The 15,151-nt window shown below is 35.1% G+C and overlaps 1 protein-coding gene across 3 annotated transcripts in view; it reads right to left on the reverse strand.

Moving 5' to 3' along the window:
* Positions 1–554: 554 nt before the first annotated feature.
* The window catches only part of RASSF8 (Ras association domain family member 8), a 126,934-nt gene continuing 112,337 nt past the window's right edge, over positions 555–15,151 (reverse strand). For all 3 annotated transcript variants that reach the window (XM_058558628.1, XM_058558629.1, XM_058558630.1), the window contains exons 3-5: positions 7,841–8,730; positions 5,614–5,758; positions 555–4,665 (exon numbers count right to left, since the gene is read on the reverse strand). In XM_058558628.1, coding sequence (XP_058414611.1) covers positions 4,544–4,665; positions 5,614–5,758; positions 7,841–8,730 — 1,157 coding nt within the window. In that variant the 3' untranslated portion in view covers positions 555–4,543. The remainder of the gene's footprint in view (positions 4,666–5,613; positions 5,759–7,840; positions 8,731–15,151) is intronic.

Consider the following 15,151-nt stretch of genomic DNA (forward strand, 5'->3'; position numbering starts at 1 on the left):
ATCAAGATCACACTTCTACTTATAAAAAATATATAAATGACAACTTATATACTTCCACATTACTCTCACATTAAAAACTGGTTAAAATGTAGAAACTGGGCATGGTAAAGTTTATGCAGCTTTATCATGGAATACAGGAAACTACTTTGGTATCTGAAAGGTTTAAATTCAAATGCTGTGTGAGCTACTTATTAGCTGTGTGATTTGGGAGAAGTTCCCTGGATGGCTGAATGAATCTCTTGTTCGTACCTGGCATGTGGTAGGTCCCGAATTCTTCCTCTCACTCATGGTCTTAAGGAGATCTGGGAATACACAGCTTCATTTAGAAATAATTTTTCCTTTTACTTTTGAAATAAAAGGGAGGCATATTAGTTTCACTTGGATGAAGCAGCTACCTTTTCAGCAATAGATAATTCTTTAGTTATAATGATTGACATTACTTTTAGAAGAATGTAATTTTGTGTCACTGATATGCAGACCTTTTCTCTCTGCCATCTTTTAAAGGAAATAAAATTATATTTTAAAAGAGTAAACATATAAGAAACAAACCAGCATTTGTAATGCCCCAATGAATCCTGAAAATTTATTATTTGGGATAATATCAGATACCTTTGTTTTACAACTCATGATAATAATCAGAAAATATACATTTTGAAATGAAAGTCAAAAGAAAAGAATAATTACATATAATACAGATTACAGATATTTTATTTGTACATAAGCAAAGCAGTACTAAAAGCATATTTATGTGCCCACAATTAGTGAACGTGGCAATTTTCTGTTTAAAGCTGCAGCAACTCAAATCCTCCTTGGGTCAATAAAGAAAGACAGATTGAGAAATACATTTAGGGCTGTCACCATGTCTGGCTGTAAACCTATTTTTTAATCTTTCCCTTCCCCCCATATATATATATGTATATACTTTATTGCCTTTATATTTCTGCTGGTTTAATATAATTAGTATACTAAATAGTTATCTGCATTTATTTGGTTTCTAAAAATATATAAAATGCATTGGAATAGAGCTCCTGCAGCTTTCAAGCAGTCACTGTCCTGGCATCGAAAGCTTATTCTGGAAAAGTAAAGCAGCAATACTGAATAAATAGTGATTGTTTTGTCTTCTCCATACAGCTGATGGCCTTCACCCAAAACTTAAAAATACTGTAGCAAATAGCATAAACATGCAACTTAAAAAAATTGACATAATATAAAAGTAATACTTATGAGCTAAATTTTAATACAATGTAGACTAATAAAGACAACTTTAGGTAGAAGAGGGATGTGAACACAGCACTGTTATTTACATATAAATTAAGGCCCAGTTTTTCAAAGGCAATGCACACAGGGAACTGCCCATCTGCCCATGCCCTTTGCACACCTGAAATCAAGAGTGTTTGCCTTTTCCATATTATTTCCTCAATCCATTCTTATAGTTCTAACTTGGAAAGATGTTCACAGAAATGGCTTTAAATGAAGTTTCTTTTTTCTAAAGACCGTTTTGCCCTTATTCACAAAGAACATTTTCTTTTAATGCAGGTACAAAATTTGCTCTGGAAGCAAGAGCTTATTTGTTATTCTTAAACACTGTTAAAATTCACACTTCTCACCATAAATTCTATATTTTTATGGTATTAGTCTTGTTTTAGCTCTAGTTTACAATTAATTTAAACTATGGGAAATGATGATTGGTTCAGTGATGGCTGAGGGAATTAAATGAGTAACTCCTGTGAATACCAGCCGAAGTCTCACAAATAAATTCCCCGTGCATCAGGACGAAAAAATGCTAACAACCAAAATACCTCATAAGAACAAAAGGACTGAGGCAACCCACTATGGATCATTCTCTGAGGATGATAAACACTCAAAATGGTCAAATAGAGCAATGCTATTTCAAATTATTTCTTGGTAAGAAAAAAAATTTATCTTCTAATGTATTTAATACTTGTAGAAAATCACAATAAAACAACTTGCAGTATAGTAATAAAAAAATTTGTAATCTAATTTAGTATTTAGAACCTGAATACTCCCCCAGATGCAAAATTTTACATTTGGTATTTTTGTATACCATTGCCTGCTCCCCGCTCTGAAATGTATCCAAAGATGTGGCACTTCATTTAACTCATTTGTATTCACAATTGATAAAAATGATTAGGAATAGACTAAAATATTCTTAAGATGTTCTAGGGAAATGTGTTTTCTTTCCTCTATTTTAAAAAAAGACTTAGAAAATATTTCTTAGAGATATACTTCCAAAAGGAATATAACTGATTAAAAAGTACAGCTGCTCAATGTATTCATCAAATTCACATTTATATATTCTTCTCATCTAGGAAATAGTATCTATATCTGTAATTAGGTCTGTGAAAATTATCTGGCAGCTGGAAAATTCAAATGAAATTGTCAGAATGCTGCCAGTCTTTCTTTAAAGTTATTAGGTTAATGCTGATAATAATTTACAACAATTAAGTTGGATATTGACTTTGTGTTTTTCATGGCTTGCAAAGGTATCATTGCAATTAAAAATTGCGAAGTTTAATATATCTTCAGTTTAACATTTTGATTTAAATAGAATGTAATCAATTTATAAAAATGTTTTTCTTTGTGAATAAGATCTCAATTTCTCTGAACAATAACAAAATGACTCTTAGTATAGGATGGAACCCTTTAAAAATAAGGCATATACTGGGCATACATAAATCATTATTGTCACAAAATCTACAAATTATTTTGATTTTTTTCTACTAATTTTTAAATAGATGTAGATATGAAATAACCATTATAAATTGAGAGCAAATGTGTATAGATTGTGGCTATTTAGGTAAGACTCATTTATTTCTCAAGTTATCTGCAAAATAGTATAATGGCAAGGTCAACTCGATAACTCCAAAAACCCAAAGAATAAAATATCTTTAGTTGAGGTCTGCCATTTAGCTGGACTAGAAAAGGCAACTCTGCATTATTACTTTCAGTATTCTAGAAGCTTCTACATATTTTCATAGCCATTCTTACAATTTTTCATTGGAAACCTAAACATAGCAGCATTCTCAGCATTCATTAAACCAAAAATAAGTCAAATGTGTTAAAACATCCAAAGTTGCCCTCATGCATAAGATACAACTTACATCTTTTTATTGTTACCATGGCATTAATATACTAAATCCACTTTTACTTTGTTGCATGTAAATAATACAAAGAATGTATTTTCCTCAGAATTAAAAACTACTTTAAATTTCAGATTAAAGTCTTAATTATATTGTACCAAATTTTGATCAGAGGGAATGTAAAAATGGCTAAGAGGTATTTGACCACATCCACCTAGATATTACTTGTGAATCTTAGTTAAGTCACTACTCACTAGGAGGGGTGTTGACTCATTTTTTGTTTTATAAATAATAAAATATATGTACAAATGGAGATTAATGTCCTGTAAAAGTCAAGCTCAAAAATGAAAACAAACATTGAATTTATTTCCTTGGTAAAAAGTAATGAACTCCAATATACTTTCTCTCCATCTAAGTGACTGGAGAAATTGCAATAGTCCAGAATGTACAGAGTAAATTATGTGCAAGCAATACCAATAGACTATACATATGAAGTGGGTTATTTTAAAAATATATCACTTAAAGTAACCTTCCTGAAGTACACCAACCTGGTCCTCAGATATCTCTAACTTATGTATTATGGAAACTCTGAGGATCCATGAGATTAAAATGATAAGTAAGGGCAGAAACAAAATACCTAATGTATCAGGAAACCCATGCCTATTTGAATAGATCTTCAAGAATGACATTTTTGTTCAACAGTGTCTGAAGCACTGCATATCTTTTAAACATACAATTTACCTCATGAAAATATTTCTGTTCTGGTATGTGGCCATTGGTATACTGGAAATATTGTAAAGAAAAGATTCAACTCCAGATTAAAAAGAAAACCTGAATCATTTCACCTAATTAAGCAATGGCTAGGACACGTTCACAAAATAAACGCAAGTGGGTTCTTCTGGAGTCAATTTCGATGGCGGAGCACCCTATGACACTTGTGTAGTAAATCAGCAACGTACAGATGGAGTCTGGCAACATGCACACAAAGTCATAATCACACAGTATGTAATGTAATTCAGTCACAGGATAAGTATTAATAAAAACTATTAAAACATCAACATTCACACATTAATCGATTACGTGGAATAAATTAAACTAAGCCAGTCACATATTTCTCCTCACCCTGAAGTCACGGTTTTATTTATGTATACACACAGTATAATACTTCCCTAATGCTTTCAAAATGCTACACATAAAAATGAAGGCTTTGCATTACAGCTGCTGGACAAAAAGGTCAACACTGTTGATGTGTGAAAACACAGTTTCTTTGTTCTTTAGCCTCAGTGCACAGGGTATGGCTCCAAGTGGTATGCAATTTAGGACAGAAAAAAGATACGGTGGCTATGAAATATATCCTCTGTTCATCATTGGCACAAATCAAAGAAGGAATTTTTACTGTCCTTGGTACCTTTAGTGGGTCTCTCCCCTAAACACAGATAATGTTATACATATATGCCTTCAGGATTAAATCCAGATGAGATAGGATTCTGTAGAATACGAAGATTACTGGGGAGCTGCCGAGATGAACCAGGCCGCTTCAGGGACCCAGACTGGAATGGTGCCTCTAGACGGGAAACAAAGAAAGTCATCTGATGGACTCATCAACTCAGAGTACTCAGCAATATGAAACAATGGAACTTTTCCTGCTCTGAAGTACCAAATAACATACAGTACAAGTGCGATCCCTGTGGGTCTGGGGTGAGAGGGTAAGGCTGACTCTGCTTGACCCTCAGCTGATAAAACCGTTTTCAATGATTTTTGAACAGTTAATGACCTTTTTAAAAAAAAGTGAGCATTCTGCTTCTCTTTCTTGGTGGTTCAGACCATATGCATACACAGATTGAGAAGTGTCTTTTAAATTAATAGTAAAGACTTAGGAGAGGAAGAAGGGGCATTAGGGACAGAGAGAAGCTAAAACTCAGTGAATACATTATTATGACTCATACATACTTCAGGAAAAAGTTTTATAAAGAAGCAGTTTAAAACTAATGATATGAGATTTGGTGATTACATGCTCATCAAAGGAAATAACCTAAATATTACTGATTTTCACCAGAAACAGGAAGTACACCAAAATTTTAAATGGCCCAAACATTAACTTTGAATGGGAAGATTACACTTTAATTGAATGCAAGCAGTTTATTCAAAGTTAACCAGCGTGGGCCAGCCCCGTGGCTTAGCGGTTAAGTGCGCGTGCTCCGATACTGGCGGCCTGGGGTTCGGATCCCAGGCGCGCGCCAACGCACCGCTTCTCCGGCCATGCTGAGGCTGCGTCCCACATACAGCAACTAGAAGGATGTACAACTATGACATACAACTATCTACTGGGGCTTTGGGGAAGAAAAAAAAGGAGGAGGATTGGCAATAGATGTTAGCTCAGAGCAGGTCTTCCTCAGCAAAAAGAGGAAGATTAGCGTGGATGTTAGCTCAGGGCTGATCTTCCTCACAAAAAAAAAAAAAAAAAGTTAACCAGTGAAAATAAGTTAAAAAAACAGATTTCTCAGCATCTTACCCCTTTCTATGTCTGCATGTGAGGCCTCTACTTCAATGGGCTCTGCTGGCAAAACAGTAACCTTTGTCCCCGTCTGCTGGATGAACTGCTGGAGATTGACTTGCCGCAGCTCTTTAGTCAACTGCTCCAGTTCTTGTTCTTTGTCCTAGATGAAAGTTAAAATTTTCTTTTTAATTTGAGGATTCACTATTGGCCAGCTAAAGACATCCTTGTGACAGTCCATCTGCTACAGGGGTTAAACGTGGGATATTCGCTTTCATAAGAATGCATTTAACAAATATGCTTTCTATCGATACGATGAGCCAGACAGGTCACTTTCACTCTGTGGCATGGGCCAAAAAATAAGCAAATAAAGGACAATAGCTTCTTCATCTGTCCTTTTAAATGTGATGCTTTCTTCTGTTAGGAATACACTATGCACCTGATGAGATAATATATATGCCTTCATCAATAAAATCCTGGTTTCCATCCATCCCAGTGTTTACAGCAATCTTGTTAAGCTGTTCACAATTAAATTTCCCTATTATCCACTTCATAACTGACTGCAAAAGTGACAGTCATTTGGTCCATGAGTTCAGAGTTCTTGTTTTTTGTAAACTGTTTAAGTTTTCATGGGGCCTGTTATTGAGATTTATATTATAGCATGAGGAAAGCAAGATTCCCACAAGAGTCTCACTATGGGGTTCTCAGATTCTTGACAAAGACAGGTCTGAGAACTGAAGAGCACTAAAGAAAGGAGATCAAATTTGGACAGCCAGAAAGCTCCAAAAGCAAGGAGAGGCATTCTATTATTGAAAAGATCTTCCTCTCTTTCTCTCCTTCATTGCATTGTAAGAAAAAGGGTGTGCCTGGAGGGTTTGGCAGGGATGGGGAAGAGACACAAGAAATGAGTGGTTGTTTCCTCTACGTACTCTGAGTGCAGGGGGTACTTAGAGATATGTTTGTAGTTTGATTATTAGACACTTTTCAGTGGGGAGTGGGATTTACTAGTAATGATTGTCATGAATGAGTGCTTCCTGAAAGTAATATCAAAGACAACACAATTTCCAACTGAATCGTTTTTTAAGTGTCAAGTGAATCCAAATAGTAAAACACTGACAAATCAGGGGTTAACGGCCGACCTTCTAATGTATGAGAAATTCCTGATTTTCAAACTTTTGGTGGTAGTTTTCCCTCTCACTGCAGTTAATGACAGAGAAAGAAAATCACATCCTGATTTTCAGGAACATTCAGTTCCTCCTGAAACCTCTGCTTTGTCTGCTTGTGGAACTGTTCATATTCTAAAGCAACTCTTCTCACTTCCACGTGCACAGGTGCTCTGTGGAGATCCTGTTACAATAAGTGGGCCCTTAAACCGCATGGATCAGACTTTCAATAGCAAGCTTCTAAACCAGCACTGTCCAATGTGGTGGCCCCTAGACACACGTGCTATTGAGCACTTGAAATGTAGCCAAATGTCACTAAAAACAGAATTTTAAGTTCATTTAATCTTTTTAAACAGCTTTATTGAATATTATTTAACTAATTTAAATTTAAGTAGTCAAACCATAATCAATTGTGTGTCTTTCTCATTTCATCTGTTAGAGACTGACATCTGTTTGCAACTCCCATAACATCACCACACTGTCTTTTCAAGAATGGGTATCCAAGAAATATAAGTTGAGTGATCAGGGTCTAAGTGGCGAAATATAAATGTTCTTGTACATGAACTAGAGAGGGGAAAAATTAGAGAGGAACCTTAGTACCCTTCTTCTCAGGAAAGCACAGGAGGGTAACGTGGAGCGGGGAGAAGGGGAGGGGACTATTTACATCTTAGGAAAGAAGCCGAGGTTAGCAACAATGGAGGAGTGAGAGATAGGCAGGCAGCTGGCCACACAATCCTTGGTAATCTCTGTGGGCTTTCGTTCCCTATCTCTACAAGGAGAAGGTCAGACTCATATCTTGTCATTAGTGTCCACTCCAGCTCTGAGATTCTGTTCTCCTGTGCCCAACTAAGGAACGCTCCAACTGCCATCCTAAGAAAGCTCCTCCTGTGGAGCAAGGGTCAATGTGGCTTTAGCGTTCATCTTTGATTTGGTCTCACATCTTAGCTTTGTCATAGTAACAGAAATTCTAAGAAACTTATAAACAAAGGTAGGTTTCTAACTAAATGTAAGAGAAAATAGACAATCATTAAAGATGATTCATTTAAATAGATGAAACATTCTTTTAATAAAAATATTCTTACCTGTAATCGTTTGGTGGCTTGTCCAAGAGATCTTTCCACAGCTTTGATGCCATTTTCCAGCCTCAGACTCTGCTGGCCTTGAATGTCAATTTCCCCTTTGACTTTACCAATCTTTCCTTTAACCTCTTCTTCATTGACTTGTGCCTCCTGAACTTCCCGTTGCAATTTTTCTGCTTCGAGACCACTTTCCATTGTCTGGATCTGAGCCAAATAGTCCTTTAATTTGCTCTCACATTCTGTTATTTTCTGTCTTATTTCTTGAAGTTGATCCTTCAGCTGTTTTTCATTTTCCTGTTCAATCTGCAATTCATTTTCCCAAAATTCTTCCTCTTCAATTTCTACATCATTTCTTTTGATCTTTTGCTCCAGGCGGACAATTTCCTCTTCAAGGTTAGAGTTATATTTTTTCTCCCAAAATCGTATTTCTATTTCACTTGATTCTAGCTCTTTCTCAATGGATTGAAGCTTTTCTGTCTGCAAATGGATCAGCTTCTTTAACTCATCTGCTGTTGTTTTGCAGTTATTCAGCACCTTTTGCTTAAATTCAGTTTCTTTACCTTTCCCGAAAATGTCCATTAATCCTTTGGCACCTCCTGTAAATGTTAATGATTTCCTTTTAGGTTCTCTTCTTTTGATGGATTTGTCAATCTGAGGCCTCAGTTTGGCTAAGGGAGGCAAACTCTGCCTATATAAAGTTCTTTCAGGAATTCGAGCCACACTATCTGAAGTGGGTCGCTCACTGAGAGATGGCCCTGTTCGACGTAGAATCAGCTGTACATCACTAGCATACTGCCCCCATTTGTTTAAGGATATGATAGGATTTTCATGAGGCGCTAAGTGTCTTTCAGTATCTCTCCATTTTTCTATAAGAGTGTACCTTCCAGTTCGACCTAGATAAAAAATATAAGAACACATGGTCAAAATGGGATATGCAATAGCTAAAACAATGCAACAGAGGACACTATTTGATAACTTTCTTCCTGACTAGCATCAGAGTCCAGTCCACGCTGCCTTTAAAACTTTCACTTGAAGATACTTTACTCCTTAAGATATGTAACAGCATAAAATTATGGATGTGAATTGCATATACTCTTCAGACTTGCTTAGAAATTCAACTTTATACTTTAAACCTCAGTGAGAATCTTGCACTCTTGTCAAATGCCTTACTGCTTAGACCTTGTTTAGGGCAAGACCTCCAGGTGAAACAAAGGAGGACACTAGAATGTCCCATTGGAAGCCGTGAGGGCCTGGTCCCAGGAACTAGGTAGAACTTCAAAACTTGAATACACTTCCATTTTGTGAATCTCTCTGCTTTCTTTGCACATCAGGACTTGGGAAGGTTGGTGGCCCCATTTTTCCTCCTGAAGGGAAACATGGAACTGGTGGAGAACCTGCTATTCAGTTAACAGGCAGCTGGACAGGTCTTTCCTGTTTCCCCATGAGGGCCTGAACAACCCATAGCTCACACAGCTGGTTTCTTCCTGCACACTTGTAGCAAATAAAAAAATCACCTCAAAGAAAACAACTCTTCAAAATAATTTCATATAAAAAGAGGGGCCTAAAGAGAAGTCTTGTTCAGTTTTGATAGTAACAGCTTCAAAGATTCTTCTACAAAAAATTTAAAAGGCAAAAATGGTATTATTAAAAAACAAAAACAGAATAAAATCACATTTAAATAAAAAATTCACTGAATCTAACTAGTAATTATGGAAGATAAAGTTTCAGAAGACAATATAATGTCATTAGCTTGAACACAGTTCCTAAATATTTCCATTTAAGGTGGGTGGGCCAGAGGGATTATATTAATTTTGTTACAAGTGTCCATTAGACACCTGAAACTAATATAATGTTATATATCAATTATATCTCAATAAAAAGTGTCCATTAGAGTTGATATGATTACAAATGAAAAAACCTGACCCTGCCATCTAGCAATTATAATACTGGCATATACACCTACTGATTTCTCTTCCCTGCCTTCTTTTTTAATCTCACAAGCTTCTGAACCAATAGTAGTATCTTCTCAATTACTGGGTCAACAAACAGGGATCTGGATATGTAAATATGAACACCCATGTATGCAATTTGGAAGCAGCTCTAATAAGCATATGCATATATTCTCCTTTAAGGAAACCTGAAATCTTGGGTGCAGCTGAAAAGCTGGAGCTGGAGGCAAACAGACTGGAGTTTTAATCCCAGGTAAATTACTTACTGGTAAGTAGCATAACTTCACTTCTAAAATGGGGATAGTAGCAATACCTCAAAGATTCTGTGAGTCAGAGTCACGTGTAATAAGCACCTACCACATCGCCTGGCCCACAGCAGGCATTAAGTCATGGTAGCCACAATTAACTTAAAACACTGTTATTTACATAATGAAAGGGCTGACCAGAGACCTCCTTTAAATAGTGATGTGACATGACAATAATCTGACTTTAAAAAAATCCTTAAGTGACTTTGAGCAACTCCCAACTTGTAAAGCTGGACAGAGTGGAAAGAACAAGGGCCCTGGCGGAAGGCCTGTTCATATCTGCCTTTGCCATCTAGTTATATGAGTTGCTCACATTATTAAATTTCCTTTAGCTTCAGTTTCCTCATCTATAGGGTGAGAGTAGTACTGTCTTACATGACAATGTTGTGAGAGTCGAGATGTAAAATATAAAAATGTTCTGTAAAAATGGAAAGTGCTATACAAATATTAGTTGTTACTATTATCAAAATACCTGGGAAAGCAAGGGAAATGAAAAAGAAAGACTTAGCACGTTGGATTGGCTTCTTGGAATAAAAAATGTTTCTACGAATTTTCAGGTTAAAAATTACTGTAATTACCCCAAGAAAAACCACATGACAAATGTGCAAGGTTACAACTGCTCCATGTGTACACACTGCCTCAGAGCTCACGGCACTCTCTGTTCTTGGCTCTGCTGCTTATCAATCCCTTTTAGGACCTCACTCCTGCTATCTGGACCCCGTGTCCTCATCAGTAACATGAGCGGTTAGACCAGATCAGAAGAGCTCTCTCTAATTCCATCAGGCCAATGAAGCATCTTCAAAAAAAAACTGAGTCATTACATTATACGAGCTAAATTAAAATTGTTAAAGCCCCTAATTTAGTCACATAATTAAATATAAAGCTGATTTTTCTAATTCTTAAGGGTACTGTTGCCCTAGGAGAATGTGTTGGTAGAAGATTATTTAGAATTGCTTTTACTGCCAGTGTTCCCTTTTTGTTAAATAATGCATATTTAGAGTGCAATTAGGCGAAAAGAAAAAAATTTCCATCCAACGATATAAAAAACCTTTTTTTACAAAGGTAAATGAATTAATAGCTTTGATTTCATTATAGAAATTGGGTTTTAGATAGTTTATGTAAGAATTAAATCCCATAATCATTGTTTTTAATACCTACACTTGGCAAGGCCCTACAGATCCTGTCTATTTCATTTAAATAGATTCAAATTCCTCCTGCAAAACTCCTTTTAGTGCATTTTATTAAATGCATTTAGTTTTACCTTGCATACTATGTTGATGTACCCTTAAAACTAATTAAAAGGAATATGTATCTATCTATCCATCTATCTATGGCATTTGTAGTTTAAGCTGTTTTGGCTATCTAGGACTGCGTGCCATATTAAGAAATGGTAAATAAAATATTGACTATACTTTTGAACAGTTGAAGCAATTGAGTGTAATCTCAAGAATCATTAACTTCATATAACGAGGAAAATGACACAAAGAGATTTTAATGTATTAGTGGAATCTCATTAGATGAATGACATACATCAAAAGGAAATAGGGCAACGGATTACTCTCACCTAACAAAGCAGAATATATGACTATGAAGTAATATGAAGTTTTTGAAAATATACACCAAAACTCAAATATGGATCACCCAGAAACATTATGCCCTTATTTCAAACATTTTTTTATTGCAACCATTTTTTCACAATTTTAGGAAATTTTTCCTTAGATCCAAAAAACAGAATCAGGATTTAAAAGTCATATCTTGTTATTTATTCAACAAATATATACTGAACACCAAATATTTGTTAAAAATAGTGTCAGGCCCTGGGGCTATAGTTTCTATTAAACACCTTGATCATCAACCCTCTTCATAAGTTTTAGTTTTAACTGACATTTGATTTTTTCTTCAGCATCAAATGCTCCTTACCCCAAAGATGACTACTACATTATTCAAAAGAATGTGACAAAGAGCAGGTATTAGGAATTTAATGCTAACATATCCTGTTTCTGGACATATTGGAAGTAATGTCAGTAATACCTAAGTTATTCTTTATCTATGGTGAATAAACTATCCTGCCTCACTGAATTTTTCCAATAACAGATGCTTTGCTCCTTGAGCTATAAACATTTTGAATTTTTATGCAGACTCTAGTGAATATAAGTAATCCTTTCCGTGATGACTTAGAATTCTTAAAACGAACATTGATTTCTGTAAGAGAACTTACATTTATCACTTTATAGTCTGTTAAATGCTTTTGATGCTTTTATATATATAAATATATATAATATACAAAATATATAAAATATATATAATATACATAATCTTAATTGGTTCTATGAGTTAAGCAGTACAGGTATTATGATCCTCAACTTACCAGTGAAGAAATCAAAGCTTAAAGAATTTAAAGCAATTCCCTGATGATATACAGCTATTCTGCAAATTTACCAGTGAATTTTCTACAAGTCCTAAGTGTTATTTTCTACAAGAATTTTCTACAAGTCCAAGTTAAGAGTTATCTTAAGGATAAGATAGAGTATTTATATCTTATGGTGACAATGATATAACATAAGAATATCTCTGAGTATAATCTGTCAGCTAGCTGTGCGTTCAACCCATAGTTAAATCATTCACAGTGTATTTTCCCAGTATGTTGATGAGCATATCGTGTAATCACAGAATTACTGTATATTAACTGAGGATCTACTTAGGATTATATGATAAGCTTACTACTATTAAAAATAATGAAAACATTTATTGATTTCTTAATGATTAACATTTATTATGCCTACTATTTGCTAGGCATTCTGCTAGTTACTTTACATAAATAATATTAACCAAAATAATAGCTAACACATCACTATAAAGTACTAAGATTTGGGAGACTGTTTGTTAAAGGAGCATAATCTAACCCACCCTGACTGATGCATGCTGTGAATTACAAATATTCACATTCATTAAAATAATCTCTTATGGATGTGAAAAATATGGAAGCTAATTAGAATTATGGATAACTATGCTATTGTTACAAACATCAAAACTGTAAAAGATTACTTTGACCATAAAAAAGGAGTATTTTTTACTATTAAGGATTTTTATTTCTTGTTTCAATGTAATTCAATCAGTAACTATATTTTCTAACAGCTGTCCATTGCTATTACAGCAGGTATAACTAACATAGTATAATAGCAGTTAAGAGCAGGGTTCTTGAACCAGACTACGGGTTTGAATCCTGGTACCCTCCTTACTAGCTGTATGAGCTTAGGCAAGTCATTTAACAGCTCTGTGCCTCAGCCTGATCATCTGTAAAGTAGGGATAATAATAGTGCCTTCCTCATAAGATTGTTGTAAGGATTAAATGATGTGGAAAATTTAATTCATAATCCAGTAAATGAAAAATGAGATTTTAAAATTATGAAGGATTATGAAGAGTGAAGTCTTTTTTGTTTTTTAAACTCATCTATAGGTACATAAAAAGCATTGCTTATAGTGTTTACTTCTAGGAGGTAGGATCATGAGTGACTCTTTCACCTTGTGTTTTTCTAAATTTCAAAATAGTCTACAATGAATAGTATTACTTTGTAAACAGATACAAAATTGATCAATTTGTACATTTCTAAAATTGACAATTTACACATGAAATTAAGAGTTAAATATGACAATATAAAATATATTCTTTTCCTTATCTTCTAAAGGATCATATAACTTTAGAGATGGATGGGACATTAGGTGGTCACCTAGTTCAGCCTGTAATTAACTGGAAAAAATTTTAAAAAATTCATCCATTTATTCACAAATATGTATTGACTATTTGCTAGTGCTATTGACAAGTGCTATATGCTAGACATGATTTTAGGCTATGAGAATGAGCAATAACAAAACAGTGGCTTACAACAGACAATATACAAATAAATGAATGTAGGTCTACCGTCCACTATCCAATAGCTTTAAGGTCAGATATGCTAAAAATTCAGAATTTTTTGGATTTTAGAAAGGTAGCATAGTGCTATCCTGCAGGTCTATAATCAAACATATTAAAATTTCTAAAGTAAAATGTATCAAAACTCATACCAAATGGAATAAATATAGATTAAAAACAGCCTCACAATAAATCAGATCAGTTTTTACCACCAAATGAGTTCAAGCCTCATTAGGTATGGCTAACAAATGAAGTATGATAAACTTGAGGCTTTTAGAATTTTTTAGATGTCAAAATGTGGATAATAAATTGTGGCCTATATGTAATACTGTCAGGTGGGGTAAGTGCTATAGAGAAAAACAGAGTATGGCAGGGAAGGAGTATGCGAGTGTGTGTGCATGCATGTGTGCACGTGTGCATGGACATGTGATCAGGGAGGGCTCTGTGATAAGATGACACTGAAGCAGAGATCCAGGAGAGCGAATTTTGAAGACATGTGGGTGCAGAGTATTGTCAGCAGAGAGAAGAACAGATGCAAAGACTGAGGCGGAAATGTGTTGGGATGTTTAAGAGCGGACAATCCAAACTGAGTGCTAGGAAATGAGGTCAGAATGGTGAGGGGGTAAAATAGGGATTCATTTAGGGCCCTGAAGACCACTGTATGGACTTCGGAATCTTCTGAGTCAGGAAACCACCGAGAGGTTTTGAGAAGAGGAGTGATACGATGCAACATATTTTACAAGTATTACTTTAAAAGAATCTGTTGAGACCAGGCTGCAGGGGACCAGGATGACGAAGGGAGATGAGTTGGAAGGCCACCACAAAACTCTAAGTGAGAAATGATTGCTCACCTAAAGTGGTAAGAGTGGCTGTGGAGAGAAGCAACAAGGTTCTGGATGTATCTTGAAGGTAGTACAGATAGGATTTGTTGATAGATTGGTTGTAAGGTATTAGAGCAAGAAAAGAATCAAAGATCATACAAAGGTTTTAGATCTAATCAATTAAAAAAGAGTTCTCATTTGCTGAGATTAGAAGAAGGAAATTTGACGGTGGGCAGTAGTTGGGACACAGAGCTTGGGTTTTGACATTTTAAGTCTGAGAAACCAATTAGTCATGTTCTAAAACTGTGCTGTTTACTCAATAGCCACTA

The sequence above is a fragment of the Diceros bicornis genome, chromosome 17 (genome assembly GCF_020826845.1).
Source record: "Diceros bicornis minor isolate mBicDic1 chromosome 17, mDicBic1.mat.cur, whole genome shotgun sequence".
In the NCBI taxonomy this organism is placed as follows: domain Eukaryota; kingdom Metazoa; phylum Chordata; class Mammalia; order Perissodactyla; family Rhinocerotidae; genus Diceros; species Diceros bicornis.